General features: G+C 41.4%; 1 protein-coding gene across 1 annotated transcript; it reads right to left on the bottom strand.

Moving 5' to 3' along the window:
• Positions 1 to 345: 345 nt before the first annotated feature.
• On the bottom strand, positions 346 to 23,532 carry taok1b (TAO kinase 1b). The gene is made up of 21 exons (XM_040149831.1): positions 22,791 to 23,532; positions 15,107 to 15,365; positions 14,394 to 14,465; positions 13,262 to 13,363; positions 13,105 to 13,150; positions 12,833 to 12,929; positions 12,595 to 12,708; positions 11,988 to 12,079; positions 11,545 to 11,638; positions 10,107 to 10,188; positions 8,403 to 8,570; positions 7,980 to 8,186; positions 6,685 to 6,819; positions 6,133 to 6,369; positions 5,889 to 6,017; positions 5,286 to 5,369; positions 4,896 to 5,015; positions 4,550 to 4,789; positions 4,206 to 4,418; positions 3,387 to 3,569; positions 346 to 2,876 (listed from the first exon to the last, which is right to left on the bottom strand). Exons 2-21 carry the CDS (start codon positions 15,236 to 15,238, stop codon positions 2,382 to 2,384), a joined length of 3,042 nt encoding a protein of 1,013 aa, XP_040005765.1. The 5' UTR covers positions 15,239 to 15,365; positions 22,791 to 23,532; the 3' UTR covers positions 346 to 2,381.
• Positions 23,533 to 24,830: the final 1,298 nt, after the last annotated feature.

Raw genomic sequence — 24,830 nt, 5'->3', positions numbered from 1 at the left:
TGTGTGTGTGTGTATGTATGTGTGTGCATATATATATATACATACATACATACATACACACACGCACACACATTATATATATATATATATATATATTTTTTTTTTTCCATTCATCTTTCCTTTCACTTAAAGAACTCTTCTTCTCAAATAGTTCAGGGAGGGGGTGAAGACCACACGAGGCTCAGGAGGGAAGGAAACGGAAGGTGGAGGGAAGCAGGGAGAGTGGTGGTCAGAGCATGACACTGTGGTCACTAGGGGTGAGACAGAGTGGGGTGTCAGACCGGGGAAGGTTGCAGGGGCATGGCAGCGGAGATCACAGCATCACCACCCATCCACCCACCGAGACATTCAGCAGTCACCAACCAGCAGAGGAAGAGTGAAGCTCCTCCGCACTCTGTGTTCATTCACTTTAATTCTACCCCTCTAAAAAAGGTAAAAGCAACACACCGGGACATGTTTTGACAATCGCGATGGACAATGTTAGCCCGAAACAAATCATATTTGAACTAAAATTTGCCCGCTGCTGAGTGTGTCTGCCCATTTACAGCAAAACTCAGCTAACAACTAAGTGCGCTATTTTTTTTTTTATTTTTAGAAAAATCTGATATTTTTTTTTAATGTCCCATTTCCACTTTCACAAAATTTAACCCTGTACATGCATTCATCAGCCAAGTGTGCAAATGGACATACTGGTTGACTGGGGAATAAAAAATGTACAATAACTATTGTGTGTGTGTGTGTGTGTGTGTAAATATGTCTGATTAACATTTACTGTGGATAAAGGCCTGTGCCAAAGTGCAAGTCATTGTCAAGTCACGACACCCTGTGGTGAAGCTCTACTTCAGTGTTCTTGAGGTAGGCAAACAGGCACGGTTCAATTTATCATTGAGAGTTGGTTTTTTTTTTTTTAACTACATTATGCATCGCTAAGACAGTGCCAAATTAGACCAGGAAATTACTGCAGACAAGTGGAGAGTGAACACACAGTTTTGAAACTATTCAAGTAGAGGTTAGGTGCTGCTGAAAACCCATCCCTGTCATGAGGGCTGTGGACTAATAAGGCTTCAGTGTCCCTCAGACTGACTTTCCACTGGGCAGGTGTGAGTGAAGGGCAGGGGCCTGTGGAAACCCAAGAGCTGAACCAATAAGGCTGAGCATGCACACGAAATGTCTGCTTCTCTCCTCCAGCCCAGCAAACGATGCATCTACTTGGCCACATGATACGAACTGTACTCCCACTGACATCTCTGGCACAATCTCATTAAAAACGTAACGATATGTTGGCATGAATAGTTATAATGACAAATCTGACTCTGCGCCCTTACCTTTGGCATCTTTGCAGCCCTGCTCATCGTGCACAAAAGCTCCTAACACCAGGGACTTCAAACCTGTGTGGTGTGGAGGACAGAGTATGCAGTTTTTCATCTCAATAAATCACTGCACCAGGTGATTTCACCTGGTTAGATTTCCTCTCTGGTGGAAGAGAAGCTTCTCAGTTAAGTCACCTTCGCTGGAATGAAAAACTGCATACTTTTAGCCATCCATTAGCTGCCCCTGCACTACTTCTATAAAGTCAGAGATACTCACTTACGACAACCTTTGTTCTCTTCTTCTTTTCATTTTCCTTCTAGACCTGTCCATGTTCTGAAGCTGTCTGTTCTTCAATTATCAATCTTAAGTCAGACCCCTACATTACCTCCTGCCTTCTCATATGCCCACAACTGCACATAAACAATAATCTCATTTAACTTTCTCTGGGTAAGATGTCTGTGCTTAAATCTTGAGCTGCGAGTGGTTTGAAGGAATTTGCACACGGACAAATATCTAAATGTTATTTTAAAATTTGCAAACACTGAATGCAAATTTTCCCATAATGCATCTTATCATGCTACCACAAAACAGCATATAAAACAGCATACTGCAAACAAACAACTCTTGATAATAAACTCCATGGTAGATAATATGAATACACTACTCTGGGTCTATGGCAACAGAGACTAAAATTGCAAATATAAACACATAAAATAACGCTCTAAGCTACAGTAAAAATGACACTATTGCACTGTGGCATACTGTATATGGCCCTCAGCCATCTTGGATTAGTCTCGAGACTGTTGGGTTTCCACAGACTGCTGCTAGCAGTACACTGATGTAAGAGAACAGTGGCCATGGGAGAGGGACCGGGCTGAAGTAAACCCAGTCTCAGTACTGTGCAGTGTGTATCAGATGTACTGTGGGAAATAACAAGTGTATGTGAAGCATGTGTGGTGCATGCATGGTGTGTGTCTGTGTACAGTGTTACGTCGGTGCACAAAAATGTAACTTTAAGACAATTACTGCGTGCGTGTGTGTGTGTGTGTGCGTGTGCGTGCTTGTGTTTTCTAGGTGTACGACAGGTGGGATCCGTTGGAGATCTGAGAGGTGATGCTGGCGCTCCTGCTCATGCCCTGTTCACTCCTCCCCCCTGATGACGTCCTCCTCATAGCCTGTGGGCTGTTCCTCACCCCTCCCACGCCGCCCCCGCTCCCCCTCTGACTCCCTCCTCCGGGGTGGTGGAGGCTCCAGGGCGGCGGGCCCCCAGCCAGCATGGGGTGACCCCAGGGCTGCTGTGAGCCCCCCTGGTGATGATGACTATGGTGGCCCCCTCCTCCACCTCCTCCGGGCCAGTGGCCTCCCCCCTGAGCCCCATGGCCTCCGCCACCTCCACCCCCCCAGCCTCCCTGGGAATCGGAAGCCAGGTTAGTGAGCACCATGTTGCTGAAGCCCAACCGCATGGACTCCGAGTCAAAAGCCTCGATCTCTCTGGCCTGGCGCTCAAGCAGAGAGCGGATTCGCTCCAGGCGTTCGTTCTGCAGGGCCAGCATTTCCTCCTCAATCTGGGGAGATAAATACAGTGAACACATGAGCTCCAAATAAATAGTAAGTGATAAAATAAAGTCTGCTTTTAAAGCACAGTTGATTCTTTAGTTGTTTGTTGAAAGAACAAAAATGAACTAATCAAGTGGATTCTTGATATTGAGAAATAGAAGAAGAATATATATTCTCAAGAATATAAAGTATAATAATTGGGAAAACAAATATTGAATTTTTAAACAGAACATTTACAAAACAACAACAATTGTACAACTCGCACTCTGAAATACAATGTACAACTGCTCTTAAAACACATGGAAAAAATATTCTCACTCTTGTGGAAATGATTAAGGAAACTAAATAGGCCTTCAACTTAAAGACAGTATGTGAGACACAGGGTGTGAATGTCAACAAAAGGGTAGTCCCAGAACCAAAACTCAAAACACAACTTTAGTGTCTACTGTTACTCCAAAATGTATTGACACACATCCAGACACTAGACAACACCAGACAACATCCAGGGCCTTTCTTACTTTCTGCTCCAGCAGAGCCCTCCGCAGAGACACCCTCTGCTCCAGCTCCCTCCTCTCCTTGTCGTGCTGAGCGTCTGTTTGCATCTTGATCTTGCTCTGGTATGCGTTGAGCAGCTCCAGCTCCTGCTGCAGCTGCATCCTTAGAACCTGACACTCCCCCTCCTGAGCTTCATCTAACCGCAGCTGAGGGCAGGCAAGTGAAAGAGAGAGAGAGAAATAAAGAGAGAAGGGAACAAAGTCGTTCTTTGTAAGCACCATGATGTTTGTTTCTGGCCCCGTGTCAGTGACATACAGTGAATTTTTAAAAAGGAAAAAAGATCTCTCAAGTAGCCATAAATAGAGAATAACTCATTTTCATCCCTCAAAACTGACAGTTACATTTGCTCAATATTCCCGTATCTGAATTAGAATGATCATATACTCATATTTAATAGCATTCATATGGGACCTACTGACAACAAATAAGATTTGATAAATATAATATAATTAGAAAAAATGTGTTTAACATAGGCTTTCCCTAACTGAAAGATTTTTAAAGACATTTAAAGATTTGTTAAATTTAAATGACTTTTCAAAGAAATGCATCACAGGACTTACTGTACCATACATACCGACCAAAACGTGTGTCTAGCACGGAGTATACCAAACTGTTGAAACACAGTTTTGTTGAAAAACGTTTTTAAATTCCTTAATGTGAGATACTGATACCAGTTTTCGAACGATGCCCAGCCGTAATCAAAAGTGAATTTAACAACTAAATGGGGACATTTTCAAATTTAGGTTTCACAAACCTTTTAGACCTTCTCATCAGGTACTCACAGCCTGCGTGGAGAGCATTTCATTGATGGAGTGGTCGTACTGCTCGGCCAGGATGGCCAGCTTCCTGGTCTGCTCCTCCTTCAGCCTCTTCAGCACGGCCTTGTGGTCAGACTTGGGCGTGGTCTCCAGCAGATGGTTCCTGAGGGCCTTGTACTGCCTGGTCTGGGTCTTGCAAGTCTCCTGGAATTGCTTCTTAATCTGAAGCTCCTTAGACTGAGGAAGGAAAGAAATAAAAAATGTTGACTGTCAAGTTTTGTGCGTGTGTGTTTGTGTGGTTTGTCACAGGGTCAGTTACAGAACAGCATCTAAGGAAAAAGTAAAAAACCTTCCATCACTTTATGTACCTTGAGGCTCTTGGGCTGCTGTCGGACCTCCATGACATGCTTGCGCCTCAGCTCCCTCTCCCTCCTCTTATTGTATTCCAGCTGGTTTGTGAGCTCTGTCTGGTGCTGGGTCCGGATCAGCTCTGCCCGCGCCTTCTGGATCGTCCCCAGGTGCCTGAACTCCAGCTCCTGCATTGACTCATGATGCCTGAGCAGCATGGCGTGCTCCAGGTCCTTCTGTGTCTGCCGTTTGTTCAGCTCCTGAAAAAGAGGAGAAAATGCCGGGTGAGAGCAATCAAATACATAAAATCGAATAAAAAAGTGTGAGTTGTTGGTGGTGCATGGTTGTCTCTGTGTGTTTCAGTACCTCTCTGGCCAGATCCTGCTCCACATTGTGTCTGGCAATGAGGATCCTGCGTTTGAACCTCCGACACTCCAGCTCCAGGTACTGCCTCTGTCTCCTCAGCAAGTTGGCCTCCTCCTCTGCCTGGGAATGGACACATTTTGGCATTACAATAACATGCTGTATACCTCACACATCAGTCCCACTGAAATAGATTAAAAACTCTCAAGAAGACTTGGCATGTGAGGTTTTGGGGGACAGATGAGCTAAGCAGGGTCAAACCTGGTTAGTGCTTGGATGGGAGGTAGAGTTTTGCTAACGTTACAGATTCTGACTCTGCAAATCCATTGCCAGGTTTAACGAAAATCATCACTTGGTCTTGGAAGTGTACATAATGTCAGAGAAAATCCTCACCTGGAAGTGCTGGATGTTCTCTTTCTGCTTGGACAGCCACTCCTGCTTCTCTTTCTTGGGAGTCGACTGGTTCTCACTCAGTTCCTGCCACAAAGTTGCTATTTAGTTTTATTTCAGTATGTCAGGGAATTGTCACTACTGGGCTTTGTGTCAGCATTTAGCATACTGACATTTAGAAATACAAGAAGGGGTAGGGTGAGCACTGGCTTCCTCAGCCGGTGTTGGCAAAATGTCTGGTTTCAGTGATTATATTGACTAGAGTTGAAACAGTTAGTCAGGTAATCAGCATCTAATTTGATAACTAAATGATTGTTTAAACCATTTTTTTCAAGCAAAAAATGCCAAAAATCGTCTGGTTCCAGCTAGCTGCTGTTCTTTGACAAATAAAGTACGGAAGGAAAAAAATACATGCACATATATAGCTGAGCTAGGTCTGTGAGGCCTAATGACATTATTAAGCCTTTCATGTATCCCTGCAGTAAGTGTTACCTCAACTACACACCTAAAGAAGTCCAAGTATATATTTATTTTTGTGTGTTTAGTTGATTTTTTCGTCTGAAACCAGGTTGTGACGGAGAGGTGTGTGTGGCTCACGTGTGTTACCTCTTTGAGCTGCTCCTTGCGTAGTTTATACTCCCGCTTCTGTGACTCCAGGAAGCTGCTGAGCTCTTTCTTCTGCTGCACCTGGATGTGCTGCTGGAACTTCTTCTCATCGTTGGCAAATGTCTTCAGCTAAACAAAAAACGAATAATGAATGGGAGACAAAAAGGCACTGATAACAGTGTATTTTTCCGTTATTTTAAAATATTATGTGTGTGTATTTTTCTTTAATTTCTTGTCCACATACATCTTTCTCCAGGGCTGCCTGGTGTTTTTTGAGCAGCTTCTCCATCTCCTGGGTGAAGTTGCTTCTCTGACTCTCCAGCTCTTTGTCCAGCCTCAGGCGGTGCTCATCCATCTCCCCTTTCAGCTTGTTCTCCAGGGCCATCAGGTGCTTCTGATGTTGCCGTCTCATGCGTTTGTATCCTGACATTTGCTCCCGTAGCTCAGAGTCCTGCTCATGTTCCTGCATCTCACGGGTCACCTGCAAGATGTGGACGCCAGAGAGAAACAACAGTCCATTCACATTCAGTTAAATTTAAAACGTATAATAGTATATAGAAATTAGACTTTTGTAGCGTTTGTAGAGTGCTCGAAAGACATCTCACTCAAATATGTAGGTACAACACCAATCTTAAAAGAGTTTGTTAAATGTAGAACACTTCTACTCATTTCACCGTCTTTTCATCAAACAGAAAGCAAAAAACACCTGGCTCTATCTGTTACACAAACACTGATAAATAAAATTACTAAGTAAGATAAGTAAATGAGATGCATAGAGGAGTAAGCATGTTCTCACAAGTGACGCTGTGCGTATGGTGGCAAAATGCTCTCTGTTGCGGTAGTGCTTCCTCGGTGCCTGAGCTGGGGTTGCCTGGGGCTCAGAGGGTTGACTGCTGGCTGCCTGCTCCCCAGAGAAACTCTCCTCCTCTTCCTGTAGGCATGAGGCAGCACTATTAACATATTATGTTGTTACAATAATTAACAGTACACAGACAAAATAGAAGCTTAGGGAGTATGGGAAAGTTTGGGACAGTGAGAATGAGAGTAAGACGGAACAGAAGAGAATGAGAAACAACCCTGCACACCAAAGTGCTACAGAGACATTACGGCAATAAGGTGCTCTGTCTAACACTGAATCCACATATCAGGCTGCTGTAAGAAACTCCTCACTCACGTGATGCAATGTCGATCCAAAATTTAGCGAACAAACCAGTTCATCAAGGAAGATCATTATTTATGAAGGAATAGGTCACTCAAAAAAATGTGTTGGTTTCCCTTTTGTTTTTTTTTTAAAAACTCCTATCAAAACAACACGTTTCTGGTCACTTCAAGTTCTTTTGTAAATGGATGATGTTGTGCATCTCTAGCTAACTTACTGTGCAATGTGTTAATATACAAAATCCTCTCATGAGGCATGTATCCTAACATTAGTTCTGAATACTCTTCTGAAACAATTAGTTGAGAGAAATCAACAAATTTGATATTTTAACCATTAAAGTATTTTATAAAACAATATGATGATTTGCTGCATCAGTTTATTTTAATCACTAGAGGTAAACTGTATATTCATTTGAATTTGTTTTTTTTTTCCAATATTTGACCTATTAGACAAAACAATTAAACTGAAAAAATAATAAATAAATTCAATTAAAGGGGTGCTCCACCAATTTAGTATTGCACTTCCATAAAGTTGAGGGATGTGCAAGAGAGATTAAAAAAAGAAGGGTCAGATTTGATAGAGCAGAAGCCGAGATATCCTGACTTTTAGTCCCTATTACGTGTCAAACTCAAAACCAGTGGATCTTACATTTCCCATAATGCAACTCTGAATGGTACATGACCACATCTTTCAAACTTGATGTACCCAATTGCAATGCAGGGTTTCTGTGATAAATTTGTGGTTCCCAATCCCAAACTGAAATGACTCGAGTAATTTTCTCAGAATAGACGAAGCTCCCACCTGAGCCACAGATGGTAATATTATAAACTGATCTTCATGTGTTGAATCGGTGGAGTGCCCCTTTAATCAATAATGAAAATAATATGTCAGACTTCCTCTAAATAGGTGTGTGTCGCAGTCACTTTACCCACCGGTTTGAGGTGTATGACAGAGCTGTTGGACATGACTGTGTGGTCTCCCTCCATCAGGTCCAGCTCGCTGCGGCTGTCCTGGGCCGCTTCGTTCAGACTGTTGACAGAGCTGCTCTGGGAGCTGGCGCTGATGGACATGCTGGGGATGGACTGATTACTGCCGACACTGTTCACCGTTCCTGTCCGACCTCCGCCAGGCTCAAGCTCCTGGAGACGGAGCGGAAAGGGCAAAGAGAGAGACAGCGAGGGACAGAGAAAGACCAAGAGACACAGAGGACGCAGACAGACAGACATGCATACAAACCAATGCAAGCTTAGTTATTTTCTGTGCATGGTGGAATGTATTTTTGTCCTCAAAAAACCCCTCATAAATCTTGTTGCACCATGATCAAATTTGATTTGAACATACAAACATCAACACACCTCATCTCCATCCTGGGTTTCTGCTGTGGGTCCATTGTGGGCCTCCTGAAGGAGGATCTTCTTCATCTTGCGGTACTGCAGGTTATCCAGCTCTCGCACCGCATCCTTGGTACGCTGAATAAGATCCATCAGCACGGAGTCTGGACGTTCACGCTGCAGAAACGCATGCTGGGGGGGGTGAGCGGAAGGAAAAGACAAAACATCGTTGAACAGAGAAGTCACAGAACAAGAAGAGAGGGCAAAGGGGAATGAAAATGACAATAACACAATCATTTTTTTTTTGTCACTGAAACGTTCATTTAATAGACAGGTTTCTGAGTGATGTCATCATTAGATGTGCACACACCCGGGGGGTAGAAAAAAAAAAAAAAAGAACAAAAAACAGAATGACAGAGTTTAGTTCAGCGTGATTTGATGATTTGAGCTAACTTCCTGTAGTCTGGGTTAGCGCTATTACTCCTACGTTTCCTGCCGTTTCTCACTGCCTCATGTTCCAGAGCTGACAGATGTCTATTAACATGTGGTGTGTGGTATTAACCTATCATACATTGTGGCTATGAGTCTTCTACCACCTCGATCATCAATTGTTTGTAAACAGGAAACCGTCTATGAGGGAAATTCCAGTTGTTGTCAACCTGGGTCCTACTCTCCTATTTTTGTCCATTATAGCTTCTGATCATGATTTTACTCATCCTCTTTGTTGTAGAGCCTCTTAAGGATACCGCGGCAAAAAAAGGCGTTGATCAAAGCAAGGAGTGCAACCTTCATACAGCTTTTCAAAACAACTTAAATTTGACAGAAATCATCTCAAACACTTGCCTTTGAGTCAGAACAGAAGGTAATGTTCAAAAGTTTGGTTTATACTTTCCATGTCCATTTTGCCGTGATGGTCCACATGGTTTCAGGTGATGTAAATTCCACCGTCAACTGTCATCGACATCTCTCGTACACAGATACACAATGTAGTATAATCAGAACCACATGCATGTCCGCTGTCCATTTTTGAGTACATTGGCGCCTAAAATAGACGACTGGAAATCCCTTTGGCTATTGTAGCAAACTGTGTAGTACGGTAGATCATGCAGCTGATGACTAATGGTCAAAAGTAACAAAGTACGCCAAAAATATGGGAACAAAATCCAGGCTGACAAACACAGGAATTTTTTCTTACATTAGCGTTATTCTTCTTGTACTTTGCTAGAAGGTAAAATTGGGCCGGACGTCCTATCGAAGAGGATCATATTGAGAAGTAGTTAAAAAGAACATTCTGACAGTTTAATTGTGTTTAAGCCAGTACCGTTTTGGAACTTAACGTTTAAAAAAGGAAAGATACAGTAAGCAGTGCTTCCATACCCCAAGGACAGCTTCCATTAGCAATAGTGAGTCCATTAGTGGGCTAAGTGACAGCTGCTCAATTACTTAACAGTGGATGGAGAAGTCACATCTCTACAGTAATTACATCTGTGTTCTTTCTACAAAACTGAGCTGTGTGTGTGTGTGTGTGTGTGTCTGTACATGTTGTGGTTTTGTGTGAATCCGAAAGCAGAGGATTAGTGAGTCAAAATAGAAGCTTATGGAGGACAGAACAGAGCGCAAACATCGGAGAGAGATTTATTACCAGAGGGCTTGTCAATCTCCCATCTTAACAAACTGACCCTGCTCTCTGTTTCTGTGTGGTACCGTAAGGTATGTGCATGCACTTACACCCAGCATGTCGTCAGAGTGCGGTCTGTCCTGGGGGATTTTCTGAAGGCAAGAATCAACAAAGTTTCTAAAGTAGTCCGTCCTGAAACAAAGATGACAAGATAGATGGTCAAAACAAAACAAGACGTCTGCACATATAGCCTTTAACAAAAGTAAACAACATCATTTTAGCTGCAAAACATACAACAAAATTACAATATTTCCCATTAAAAAAGAACCTTGAAGTGGATGCAAAGCATTTCGCACCATGTTTTTATTTTCATGCAAAGAAATCCAACTTGATTATATCACACTTGTGGCTGGTGCATTTTCTGAGGTTCAACTGGCTTTAATAACTGACCTCTATAGTAACTTCCATTGTTTTCTCTGCTCTACATCTCTCACTGCTGTGATGATGTGCAGATATTATGGATTTAACGACACGGGACAAATTAAAAGGACCATTCCAGAGGTTTTGCACAATCAGTCCAGTAAATCCTGTGTTCTTGTAACTTACATTACCGACAGCCATTTCACAATTAACGCAACTGGCATCGTAATTTTTTGTAAATTTCCTCGTTAGTTTTTCCAATCTTCCAGGCAATCAGTGGTTTCAGTTCATTTACGTACGCTATCAAAATCAACTCATAGAGACTTGAAACTTGATCGACATAGCTAATGCATCATAATGAAAAGTTACTTGATTTTGGAATTTTAATAATCTTAAAATTGCTGCCCGATCTGTGAACCTTTCGTGCATTCACAAGTTGAAGGGAAGGTCTGACGACAGAGTCTCTTCATTAGAGCTGCCAAATCTTATTCCATTTAGAAGCTGTGATGTTAGGAAACTCATCAGGGACTACAAATACTTACCAGACATGAGTGTTGTACAAAACTTGTCTTAATTTTTTACAGTAAGTTGTACTGAATGATGTATGAAAGTTAATTTGTTGACCTGTTTTAGCTACATGATAGCACATAAATGCATCACTCCTCTACATCAACCTGAGATGTGCGCTCTCATCGGATGATCAGCGCTGGACACTCCACATACTAGTTAGTAAACAAACAGCAGTTAGCAAAGAAGTAACTCTGCAAAGTAGTAATACTCTCAAACAAATATTAAGAGCTCCGATGAGAGGACGATTACAATTACTATGGAATGACAGTTGTACCGTATCATTTTGAGTATACTGAGGAGGAAATGGTGCTGAGGTGAGCAGAGAGATACAGAGAAAGGCCAGGACGAGGGGACACCGCCAGAACGCCGAACTTGTGGTATTAATTTTGGCCCCTCCACAGAAGCGTTGCCTTTTATTGGGATTCCTCTGATAAGTAGTCTTTTACAATAAAATGATCACTGCACACACGGTACATGCAAATTCACCAGCATGGTCCTTTAAAATATCTATTCTGATTACGTGTGTGCGTGTGTGTGTGTGTGTGTGTGGCACCTTACCATTCACTAGACTGCAGAGTGGGGCTCTCATTCTGCGCTATGTGGTATAAGGCACTCATTGCATTCATGTTAAACAAGGGAGGCTTCCTCTCCGCTGGAACAGAAAATACAACAGTCAGTATGTATTCCTTCTTATTAATTACAGGTATACTCACAATAAACTTATAACAGCCTAAAAAATGTTATATATGTATAATGTAAAAAATGTTGTTGCTGTCTAGCATTAGTCCTTATATCCAAAGACCTGTCAATCAATTTGGCAGTGATTGTTAATCCTGTGTTTGGAAAGGATGGTAGGGCTATATTTTTTGTAACATTTGGTTCACAGATTGTGTATTTAAGTATACTGAGTACAAATTTTAAAACTGATTTTTACAAAAAAATATTCTCTCTACTGCAGTGACATCTTAATAGATACAATACACACACACACGGTTACCTACCTAATTCTATACAGGTGATCCCTAAGGACCAGACATCCACCTTCCCATCATATTGGCCCTCGTCCATAGCTAGAATCACCTCCGGGGCCATCCTGGCAGAAGTGGAGGAGAAAGATAAAGTGAAAAATGAAACAGAGAAGACATAAAGGGGGGGAAGTAATTTTCATGGATATTCAGTCACACTCGCCTTCTTAAATGTGAAAAAGGGAATGTTTGTTTTACTATAAATCTTCAAACTGAAAGGCAATGTCCATTTATTTCTTGGAATTAAATAAACGTGTTTTTTTCATGACTCATCTAAGTAGTTTCTCAGCAGCATAAATAACATCAGAAAAAGCAGCAACCCCCTCCTGCAGATGGTGTTTCAATCCTGATCACCCATTGTCGTCAACAATCACAGCAGCAAAGCATTTGAATACTTCAGCAGGCAGCTCTTTACTTGTGTGTGGATATGCAAATAGAGGCACATACTTTTTATAGGCAAATCCCTTTCATGAATTGATGCTTCTTTAAGCAGAAACTCAATTAGAAACTGTTTGAAAAGCCAACATTTCGGTCAGCATAAAAATTAATGCATACACTTTCAACTGTTTCGCTTTTCACTCACCAATATGGAGTTCCCACAAAGGAGTTGGCAGGTGAGGCAATGGAGGCAGAGCCAAAGTCTGCCAGTTTGACCTGCCCAGGCTCAGTCAGCAGGATGTTGCCTGCCTTCACATCCCTGAGAGAGAGAAAGAGGAGAAGAAATGTGTGTCAGAGTAGTGGGTATGTGGGGGATAGTTTGTTTATAGACACTTCTTTAAAAATAACAATAATATACTGTAGGTCATGTAAAAACCATTCACCTGTGGATCATATTGTGGGAATGTAGGTAGGCCAGCCCCTGCAGAGCACCATGTGTAATGGCAGCAATCTCTACTTCTTGTAGAGGTTTTTTATGAACTGAAGGAGAAAAAAAAAACAATTTGAGCAGGACTGAGCATCAGTTGATGAAGACACATCAGTGTCCACTTTTTTTTTCCGTGAATTTAGACAGATAGCCAGTCCTACGTCTCATCACTTGTGGAAGGTTGAAATCTGTTTGACACAAAAAACAAAATGTGGAACACCTGCTCACCTTCTAGCAGATCAGAGGCTGAGCCGAGACAGTACTCCATCACCAGCTAGAAACAAGAGATAAAGACAAGAATATCAATGTGTAGACACACACAGACGCATACACACCGCAGAATGAGATTATCTTCCAATTCCGTGCATCTAAACAGGTGACTTACCCAAGCTGTGTGCTCACGGAGGTAACAACCTTTGTATTCTATACTGTTAGGATGCCGGATCCTCTGGAGAAACTTCACCTCCTTTATAATGTCCTGCCATTTCTGTTTGGGAAAGAGGGGACTTAAAATAAAACAGGCAGTGCATTGATTCTCTTCAGATTATGTTTAAACCGATTAAAGCTAATCTGAAATCATGAGCTGTGTCTAGCACTACAACAGTGAAAGCGAGCGCACAGGAGTGAGCTCGTTGAGACTGTTCCGTTAAGTGATTTTAAATCAGAATTGCAATGATAACCAACATTAATAGTGTAGTCCAGCAGCTCTTTTCTGGCCTTGGATTACCTGAAATGACGTGATTAAAACCAGAATCTATACAGGGGATTCCCATCTAGCAAAGTAGTTCACTCACGGACACAGGATTACTTCAGTGAATTCCAATGATTTCCACTTTTTTTGGAGCGCACAAACGGGCCTTTTTGTCACTGGCTACCATGTTTGGATTTTTACTCTTTGACATGAATATTCATTGATCATGTCAGCATTTAACATTTATTGCAAACATTTGGTATTTAAAGCTATGTATCAAAATCTTTATCATCAAAATCTATACGTTAGAATGTGGCACAGAAAGTATAAGACTATAACACAAAGAGCAGCTACATCAATATGAGGCGTATTAAAGAGCACAAAAGTCATGGTTTCTTACATTTACATACCAAAAATAATTCATTAATATTTTATCTTTTAAATGACCACAATCAATTTAAGATTTTTCAAGATATAAATTCCATATAAGAAAATGTTTGAGCTGATGGTGAAAAAAAAACAAAAAAACAATATGAGCATTTCATACAACAGAAATGGCAAAGATGGCTTCCTATTTGAGACATTCTGCAGCAGTGCTGCTGAGTAAACACTTGTCGGTTATCTATATTGCCTAACTAAAGGCCAGCATCTTCATTGGTCAAACCAGGACAAACTACTGTTATGTAAGCCATGTTTATTTGTTTTTGTTTTTGAATGATTCAAAGTAGAATACTTCCTGTTTGGAAATGTTTATGGTCAAGGTCGGAAATATTATATTATATTATATCAATGTAATAATATATGCATATAATCAATCTTGTCTCACCTCATTAGACTGTTTGCCACTGTAAGACATCTTTTTAATTGCCACCACCTCATTTGTGCGCACATCCCGTGCCTGGCAAACACAAAGTACATTGTCAGTACACATTTCAACCATAACATACAGGACCATCTAGTTCTCGGTACATTTTTGCTCACGAAGGATGTGGTTTTTCAGGACCTGTTGTACTATTTTACCACAACTCATTCTGCGCTCAAGACCAAAGACCAGATCATAAAGTTATCTGCTGTACCTGCTATTAAACACCCTGGTCATGGGTTGGTAAAAATAACTTTGTACAAATTGTTTCTGTTCTTTATTGAAGATCAAATAGCTACACTTTTTATAACTGTGAGACAAATTTTGGCACACTGTAAGCTCACTGATGTACTCAATCAAAATATAACCTGTATGTGATTCCGTTGCTTACTTTAAGCTGCAGGGCAAGTAGCCTTAAGTTGCTATATTATTCACAGAAAGGAATACAACAGATAATCAAATACAGAGACAAATTTTGGATCACAAAATTGATCACTTCAACTACACTGTTGGACTGTGTACAATCTGTATTTACTGAACAAAATTGACTCAGAACTGACACTTTTCTGGTATTTAACTGATCATATACCCGATTGCCATCTATAATTTCTTTCCACAGTCAAGTTTAAATGGATTTCTTTTTCGTATGAGTCAGTGTGAAGATTAAGTTGCCATACAAAGTAGACTGCGCCGAAGCTGCCATGGCCAATCTCTCTGAGGTCTGAGAAAAGCTTCTCTGGGTCTTCTTTGAAGAAAAGCTCAGCCACCTCCGGATCCTTCAGGCTCCCTGCCCTTACAGAGGAGGGCATCCTGGTTAATGTAGTCCCTTATCACCCACTCAAAGGGTATGGGACTATCTGGGTGCAGAGCTACACCAAAGCAGCTGAACATTCATCTGCAGTAACAGATGGGCCTATGGAATCAGCACATGGGCACCTACATGGACAGAAGGGAGGGGGGGCAGATACAAAGAGAGAAGACAGAGGCGTTAGCAAAGACAAGATAAAGCAACCTGTCCTTGCACAATATAAAGAAGAGTGTATTTGATGAGCTGATGTGAGTTTGAAGCTACTGAGAAAAGTCAATGGCCTGACTTTGAAGGGAGAGAAAGAAATCTCAGCACAACTTTTGATCAAGTCATGTTTTATCGCCATATATTTTAAGTCTGTTCTTCATCCATCAAAAGGCAAATATGCGCTACAAAAAGAAAATGAAAAAAAATAAAATTCTGTGATACATAGCCTGGAAAAAGGTACTGCAATAATGAATGAATGGCGAGATCGCAGGGCTCCAGAACAACTCTTTACATTGGCTGGACAGGAGGCAGTCTGTAATTTTTTTAATTGAGTGATTTCATGTGTTAATGCACAAAATTTGGTCACATCCAAACATTAAAAAAAAAAAAAAAGGTACTTGGCTACATCATATTCCCAGTTTTCATGAAACCATTCTGAATTCATTTTGTATTGTGTGTGAGAGGATTTCTATTTTGGAGTGAGGAAAAATAACAAATGTAACCTTACCCGGTCTTGTAACAATATCTTATGCTCCTTGTTCCTTATACAACCATGCCCATAAAACATCCAACCTAATGACTTCCATATAGGTAACCTAATCCCACTAACATGTTTAACGATTGGTAAAAGACAAGAGGGCTGAAGGCATCATTAAAATATGGTACATCAGGGCTCCAGACAATTTATGCTTCACTTAGTGGCACTCAACACCACACTGGCTAAAGCAAGCACATACTAAGTTTCTTCAGAAAGTTCAAGGGCTCCTGAAATATTTTAAAAACTGTGATTTTAGCCACTGGTCACTGTCAAGTGCTCAACCTAATATAATCTCCTAATTGCAGAGTCATCACAAGTGTATCAGTTCAGATTGCTTCAGCAATTATTGCAGATCTGTAAGATACTGGAATGAATGGCAGTGCAAATATCCTAGCTCAAAGATTGATTTCATGTCCGCTGCTATGAGGTGGCCTACAGTAACGAGGGGTGAGCTGCATCACAAGATCAATTAGAGGACCTGGGGTCAAATTTTACTGTGTACTCTAGACTGGATGAATCAATTGTGCTCTTGTTAATTCGTGTGACATGAATGTAAGATTAATACTGTGTATGTGTTCTCATAATGCCGACTACACGTCTGTGCATATTCTATATTCTGTACCTTATACTGCAAATTCAACTATGTGTATGAAAATTTCGCCACTGGTGCAAGTTCACACGTCTAAAAGTGTTATAAAGTGTTATAAACTTCTAAAGGTTTTTCCTCAGAATATACTGAAAACAAAGACAAATAGGAGCTATATTGCATTTCATGCAAATTAGCAGTATGTATCAACACCCTATATACTGTATTGTACAGGTGACACTGCTCTGATATACATGCACTGTTTGTTGCCATTATCTAGTTGTTTTGTATCAGCTTTTTAAAGTAACAAAAATTACTGAAATCATCTGATGCTTGTGGCTTTTACTGTCCGGTGTCTATACAGTCGTATGTTTATCCATCCCTTCGCCAAGTCCAGATTTTGTTGATTTTTTCTTTAAGTGAAAAGGAGTAAATACAACAGCTGCAGCAAGCAGAATATTAAAGAATGAGCAATTCTTCAAAGGTTAACGCACTGCACTTTTATTTCATGAAATTATAACATTTTGAAAATGACAGTAATTGTAGATTGTGCAAAAGTTTGGGCACCCTACTAAGTCAGTATTTAATAAGCACCCCTTTGCCAACTGTTAAGCATGGGATGGAAATCTTAGCTTGTGTGGCAGCCAGTGGCACAGGAAACATTGCACGTTGGGGAAGAATGGATTCCACTAAATATCAGCAAATTCTGGATGCAAATATCATGCAGTCAGTCAAGAAAGTGAACTGAAAAGAAGCTGGCTTCTAAAGCAGGAAAGCAAGCCAAAAAAAACCTCAAAATCCATCCTTAAACTACTTCAAGAAACACAGGCTGAAGCTTTCGGAACTGCCCTCCCAGTCCCCTGACCTGAACCTCAGTGAAAATCTGTGGGTAGATCTTATACATGCTGTGTGTGTGCGCAAGGCAGCCTAAAATATCTCGGAACTTGAAGTGATCTGCAGGAAGAGTGGTTGAAAATTCCTAAATCCACAACAGAAACACTCTTTGTTGGCTACAGAAAGCATTTGCAAGCTGTGACATCTGCCAAAGGGGGCATCACTGAGCACTGACTTAGTAGGGTGGCCAAACTTTTGCATATGCCACAATTACTGTTTATTTTTTTCTATTTTTTAAGTTCATGAAATAAAAAGTAACAATGCATTAACATTTAAAGAAATGTTCATTCTTTAATGTCTGCATGCTGCAGGGGTTGTATTTACAAATTTACTAAAAGACCCAAGGGCTCCTTTGTTCTCTAACTACAGACTTTAACCTTTTGGGCAGAGACACATCATGTCCAGGTTGAGGTAACAAAAGTTCATCACTTGTCTCACACAGTATTGAGCTGCTTATGTGAAATTATGGCTTGATGTCAAACACATCTAATGTGTATTCTTAGTGTGTGATTTTTTTATATACATATATATATGCACATTCAAGCATGGAAACTGCCCAGTGTAACTAGTCTGTTGTGTTAGTTACGGAGCAGCTCCACTTTAGCAGTTGGGGATTAAGGGCCTTGGTCAAGAGCACCTCACAATATGGCCCATCGATATAGAATCTTTGAAAAAAAACTTCTATCCTATGGAGTACACCAAAAGAGAGGAGCGGAAAAGTACAAACACTGTTGTGTAGTTAGGAAAAGTACAATCAAAAGAGTACCAGCGACATGCAGCCTTAAAGCATTACTCCACCCTTTTTAAAACCACATCTCCATGTCTTGTCTTCAGCCAATCTGAAATTGGCAACAACCCCTACCATACCCAAAACACCAGATGGATATCATTACAGACACGCTCAGTGGGTAAACTGCTACTTTCCTCCTTTCTGGTTATCTTTGGGTTGGCAGCACTGCTAACCTAGCTGGCTCTAGTTATCAGTACAGCCTGGCAGCCTGCCGTACCAAAACCACACAGCTGGCTGAATGTCACAAGGTTGGTCTTGCTGAAAAAGCTATCCAGCTGACTGAGAGAAAAAAAAAAAGAAAGAGTGAAACTCTTACACTAAGACATACAGTCCTCAAGGACAACAACTGTCTTGGTGGAAAGAAGCTAAAAAAAACTAAAAACGGCTGATGGGAACAAACTTTAGTGACACAAACAGAGATCCAGTCTTCTTGTGAACAAAGAATCGTTGACATTTTGTCTAATTTTGTCATACTACTTGCAGCATTATTAGATTATCATCGTAATGCAGACTGCTTGGCCTCTAAATGTTTTTAAATACCCCCAAACTTTCACTTTTAAATGCAAAAAGAAGCACTATAAATCAAAATTTAAACCTTACAGCTGCTTTAAGGAAACAGGACAGGCTAATACAACTGTGAATATTCAGGTGTAGGAACGCTTCTGCTATGTTGAGTTGGTGACAGGCAAAGCACTGTTAGACATGCCATCCAATCTGACTTAATGTCAGAAAATGATTCATTTTCTAACAGGACAATACTTTTAAAGTGTAACTTGTCATAAATAGTGTATGAATTCTTGAGTTTGGCTATAAACGTGTTTTGTGAGGTCACAATGACCTTGGCCATTGACCACCAAATTTTTGATCAGTTCATCTCTGAGTCCAAGTTGACGTTTTCGCCAGATATAATGAAATTCCCTCTTGACGTTCCTGACGTATTGCATTCACAAATACGAGACGGATGGATGGACAAAGCGAAAATATTTTGCCTCAGGCCACGGCCGTTGCCGGCGCAGAGGCATAAAAAGTTAATGCACTTTGTGCAAAAATAACACATTATATATTCCAAATGATGTTTAAAGCAGTGAATTGTGTTCCAGTCAATACATGAGAGTCATTCTTAATACGTGTTGCAACCTGACAAGCTAATCAACATTTCCCAACAGCAACAGAATAGGATCTCCACAATACAATGACACAAATGTGCCAGTTTTCCTATTACTAATGGTGAACATGGAGAAATTTGACATTCAGTATATTATAAGACAGGCCCCTCTGTGTCTCTGTGTGTGAGAGAGGCTTGATTGTAAATGTACAGTGGGTTGAGGTGTTGGTAATTTTTGTGTGAAAGGCAGAAAGGCTTAGAAGTAGTGTTGACAAAGTAAAATCCCTGCCATACTCTAAATGATTCATTTCCTAGCACCGTCTTGCCACCCAAATCAGCATGATATACTGACAAAGCATCAACATCAGCAGCAACACAACATGGTTATTAATACTCGGGTTTAAAAGCCTTCTGTAATTTTTCTGAACTACAGAGGCTTTTTCCACCCAACGTGATTGTACATCCTCATTAACACTTTGCTTGATTCAGCAGACACTGATTTCACTAATGGCTACAACGTAGGTCTATACAATCATAACCTTGATTGCTAAAAAGCATACTATAATTTACTGGCATTTAATGTTTCTATAGTGGTTTCTAGATTATTTTCTAATAATTTTTTGTTCAAATAGTGATGTTTTTCTGATGATAAAGTGTTCTGTGTGATGTTAGACAATGTCTGTGCTTCTAAGACAACTGTGAGGTGTGGGCTTTTTGCTGGCGTAGTAATACACTTTAATATATCATATTTTATTTATATAATTTATATAATATAATACACACACACACACACACACACACACACACACACACACAATATCTAGATATAGAAAGATATATAGATAGATACAGATCCTTCTTAGTGTCTCACTACGTTACTATCCCCGAAGATGGAGGGTGGGGTTTCCATGCTCCTGCTTCCCACATTGATTACAGATTGTGGCTTTCATTGAGGGGAGGAAGTGAAAGCTTTCTAGTTACCCAATGTCAACAACAACAACACATCCTGATTTGTGGTGCTATAGAGATGATGGTGACAGAGGACAGGAATGGAGTGACCAAACACTCAGAGGATTTGATCCAACCCATTTCTTTCATAGAGCTCCATTTGCACTCTTCCTGCTTGTGATAAATGTCACAAGCATCAACAACATACCCAGTTTCCTTTGAACAAGAGACACTTGGGGAAAAGACAACAATTCCCTGTACCACCTAAGGTTTAGACTGAACCTAATGAAGACCAAGTCAATGAAAAGTTAATGTGCATCTTTTAATTAAAGAAAAAATGGCAGACCCTCACTTTTGATATTTTTTATTGTTTGTACGGTATGTGTCCTCTGTCCATCACCTGGAAAAAATTCTGGATATGCCTATCCTCCGCCTTTTTTTCTTGTTCTCAGTCTGACTCATCAAATATGTTATTGGTTTCCAACTGTTCAGCGGCCAGTCTTAAACACCCTGAGCAGATGCTTAGGAATTCTTTTTAAGAAATAGGACTGTAACTTTATTACGTCACTTTTTTTGAACCGCCATGTTACTGAAGTTGCCATTGTAGGTCAGGTTAGTCAACAGTTAAAACCTACGGATCACTGTGATTTGATCTGTGTTGCCAGCTGAAAAATTAGATTAAATATAAATATAAGAAAAGTGCTGTAGCATTACAATGAGTAAGCTAAGTAAGGCTCATACTAGGTCATCCATAAGTACATTACAATATCCAAATCACTAAACAAATAAAGTTAAGGTGGCAGTAGTGGATCGTATTCTGGAATCAGCACTTGTTCTGCAGTGGCTGACTGTCACTGACTGACTTGGATCTCGACTTCAGCAAACAGGGCAGGCTTTGCTCGAGTGTCTAATCCATTTTTCCTGGGAGACACTTAAATCCATTATACAGTGTGCCCATATTCAACACCCCCGATATAACACTGACACACAACAAAACAACTTTGCAGAGGCTTCTACTGCATTGAGATGTTCACACTTAATAACAGCTGCATACCACTCATCATCAGCTAGCAGCAAGTCCTTGAAAGTAAACAAGGGGAGCTGTCCCTGCCTGTGAATGCACTGGTGTTCTGACAGGCATGCAGACACATAATTGAACAAATGACAGCTGTGCAGGTCAGCACAGGTAACAGTGAACACAGGAAAGCAGGGACAGGCACCCTAGCAGAAATCTGCAATAAGAGAGTAAGAGGACAAGTTGTACTTGGCTTTCAGCTGTAGCCCATAGGCTGCATTTATAACGTAGGCAGGCTGTTCATCACGGTCTAAGACACCAAGACAGGTGGATCGCTCATACTGCGGTGCTTATTTGGACGAGCAGAGCCAGTATATATGGCACCTAAAACATAAATCATGTGTAGGTGTTTGTGTATATCAGCCATCAAGCCCTGGACATCAGACCTGCCAGAAATCTCCAACAGAGCGCAACGTCCTCGTTAGATGAATGGTAAACTTGATGTCACCACATAGACGTTATGCGTGAGTTAACCATATTCAAGGTGCTATGTTAAATACCAGTGTCGATGATCCGCTGTCATGCATAAGTTGAGCGGCGTAGTCACAGATAAGCCCAGCAGGAGAGTAGCTCGCTGAGTGATAGCCAGTGTTACGCAATATCAACACACAAAAAAAAAAAAAACTGAGGAATGCGACTCACGTCAGTGCACAAAAACAGCCATAAGCGGCCGATGGATGCGAGCTCTGCTTGTCGCTTACACACGGCAGGCACACTCGACAGCAATGATTTGTCAGACTCTCCTGGCTAATGCTGCCTGTAAACACAATGCCAGAACGTGAACGTGCCACAGACACAGAAAGGGACTTGACCAGTGTCACCTACCGAAACACAGCTAGCTATTCAGACAGTGTGTGACTCATGATGTCCCTTGCAGATGAGCAAACTTCCAGAACAGACACCTCCAGAGCCGAGTTTCACTTAACGCACGGCCACAGTGGACAAAAACAAAAACGAGGGAGTGGCACTGCTTGCAACGATAGTTGCATAAAGCGGATTAGCAAGCTAACGTAGCTAGCTAACGCTTCTTAGGTAAAGCAATCTGTTCCCATTATTTACAACAACCCTAACCACTCATAATTTAGCTTGCTAGCCCTGCTTCCCGTACACTGATATCATTTGCGTATGTGTTACAGTGACATTCAGAATAAACACCCCTTTACCAACAAGGGGTGACTGAAGTTGCCCAGTAAGGCAGACCTAACATCTATCGATGCGACAAACCAAATAAGTTGTGACAGCAACTTTTGGTTAGCTGGCGAACAGCAACCAACCAACCAACCTAGCTAGCTAGCTTGCTCGCGAGCTAACCTATTTTGAAAACAGGCTCAACTGCTGCATGTCGCGGAGAACAAATCTAACGTGTCCCAGCGTTTGATAGCACAAAGCTAAAGTTAGCGACCAACTCACCTCGTCAAAATGAATCCACAGAGGTTGCGAAGTGGGGTATACGCGGCCGATCAGTCCAGTCACCCTCAACACGACAGCGCAAAGCGACGGACGCTAAATCACAGACGAGGCAATGCAGTCCAGAAAAACCAAAGTGTGAATTCGCTAGCTCATTAGTTAGCAGTGCTAATTTGCTAATCTAACTGCAGAATTGCCCTACCCTATACAGACGGCCACGCTGACTTCAAGTCTAGCTAAATTGGTCACTTCAGCAATAACCGCTTTAGTCAACTATACTGGCCCGTGGCAAGGATAATATAACGTGAGGCACGCAGCCCTGGCTAACGACTGTCAAACGTTAACTGTCACAACGGACTGGCAAGCAGGTAGGCTACTGGCCAACTAGCTAGCTGCTACCGTAAGGCATTAGCTAGCAAAGTTTCTCTCTTCGATAGGCAGTTCCCTAAAAATGGCGGCGAGGAGAATCACCTCCCTTCCACCGCGATGGAATCAAGGAGCAAATGAATCGACAAACACGGAGCCGGAGCGGCGCAGTCAGCTTTAACGGAGGCGAAAGTACACGTGTGACAGTTTTGGGAGAGTCTTGTTGATGCCGTCCAGCTGCACCCTGCAGGGCAACTGTGCCCCCCTCCTCCCTAATCTCTGAGTTTGGTCCTGCTGTGCAATCTAGCAACTGCAAGCATGGGTGTGTGGTCTAGATGGAGAACGCCATGCAGATAAGGACTGTCAACACAACATGAGTCCTGGTCCATTTTACGGCAGGGGGATAGAAGTCTGGGACTTCCTCTCCCTCTTCCCTGTGTGTGTGTGTGTATGGCCTTATACACTTTCAGTCACTGAGCTCCTAACCTGATTATCAGTTTCAGTCTTAATCTGGCCCCTGCTATAAATAGGCCGCCGTTAACTCACAATGATAAAAACTGTGTTATATATCCTTGAACAATAACAGATCTCAAGATATCAGGAAAGACGGTCAAGATTCAACTAACAATTGGCTGTCCAGGGACCACGCTGTGCACTTCATCAGTCCTTGCCCCTAGTATGGTGAGAAGAGGGAGGTTTTTACATCAGAACGGCATAATTTATTCTAGTCAACAATAGTAGTGCAGACTAAAGTGAAATATAATTACAATAAAAGGATTAAATTGTCAGTTTGCACTCTGTGATACCTATGAAAGCATGTGGCGTGTACAAGGCCTTACAGTCCATGACCTGGAATGAAATGACTTGGAATTACGCGGTTATATAATTTGAAGTGTAGTTTAACAGTAAAGTGTAGTGCAGTGCAGATGCCAGAAGATCAGTCATACATGCAGTTAATTCAATGGGGGCTTGATGTTTCTGTGCTCGGTCTCCGAACAGCTTGGCAGTTGCCACGGGCGCACTACAGATGTTTCCGTTTCCGTCACTCATTGTCACTTTTTTTGTTTGTATCATGTCATGCTTACATCAGAGAAGCATACCAGTGACCATTTGTGAAGCTGAAGCCTCTGTTTACTCTAGCTTCACAGACAGATATACATTTCATTCAGATGCTCCAGTCATCGCATGAAAAAACAACTTAATATCACTTCATAATAAGCGTGACATAGTATCTCCGAAGAGGATTACACACGTCGCCATAATCTGCATTGAGAAAAATGCAGGATGAATGCAATGTGCATGGCAGCAGAGAGGTTAAAGATGGGCATTCCACAACAGGCTGCAGGCCGAGAAACCAATCATCTTGCAGAACGGGGCTCAGAGGGCTTTGATTGGTTGCTTGGTAGCCCTGTTGTCATGATGATGGGAATCAGGTCCTGCCTGTGTGGTCTGTATCCAGGCACAGAAGTATACTGAAGCAAATGATATGGATGGATAGGCTGCAGAACTTTCTGTCCCTGATACACACACACAAACACACACACACACACACACACACACACACACACACAGGTGTATATATAGTGTAAATACATGAATCTCCGAACATAACCACAGAGCTGGGACCGAACATGATTGTGTTGATTGTGCTTGTCTACTGATGTTACATGCTGAAGA

The sequence above is a fragment of the Xiphias gladius genome, chromosome 17, assembly GCF_016859285.1.
Source record: "Xiphias gladius isolate SHS-SW01 ecotype Sanya breed wild chromosome 17, ASM1685928v1, whole genome shotgun sequence".
NCBI classification, from domain to species: domain Eukaryota; kingdom Metazoa; phylum Chordata; class Actinopteri; order Istiophoriformes; family Xiphiidae; genus Xiphias; species Xiphias gladius.
This window is presented reverse-complemented; position numbering and strand designations above follow the sequence as displayed.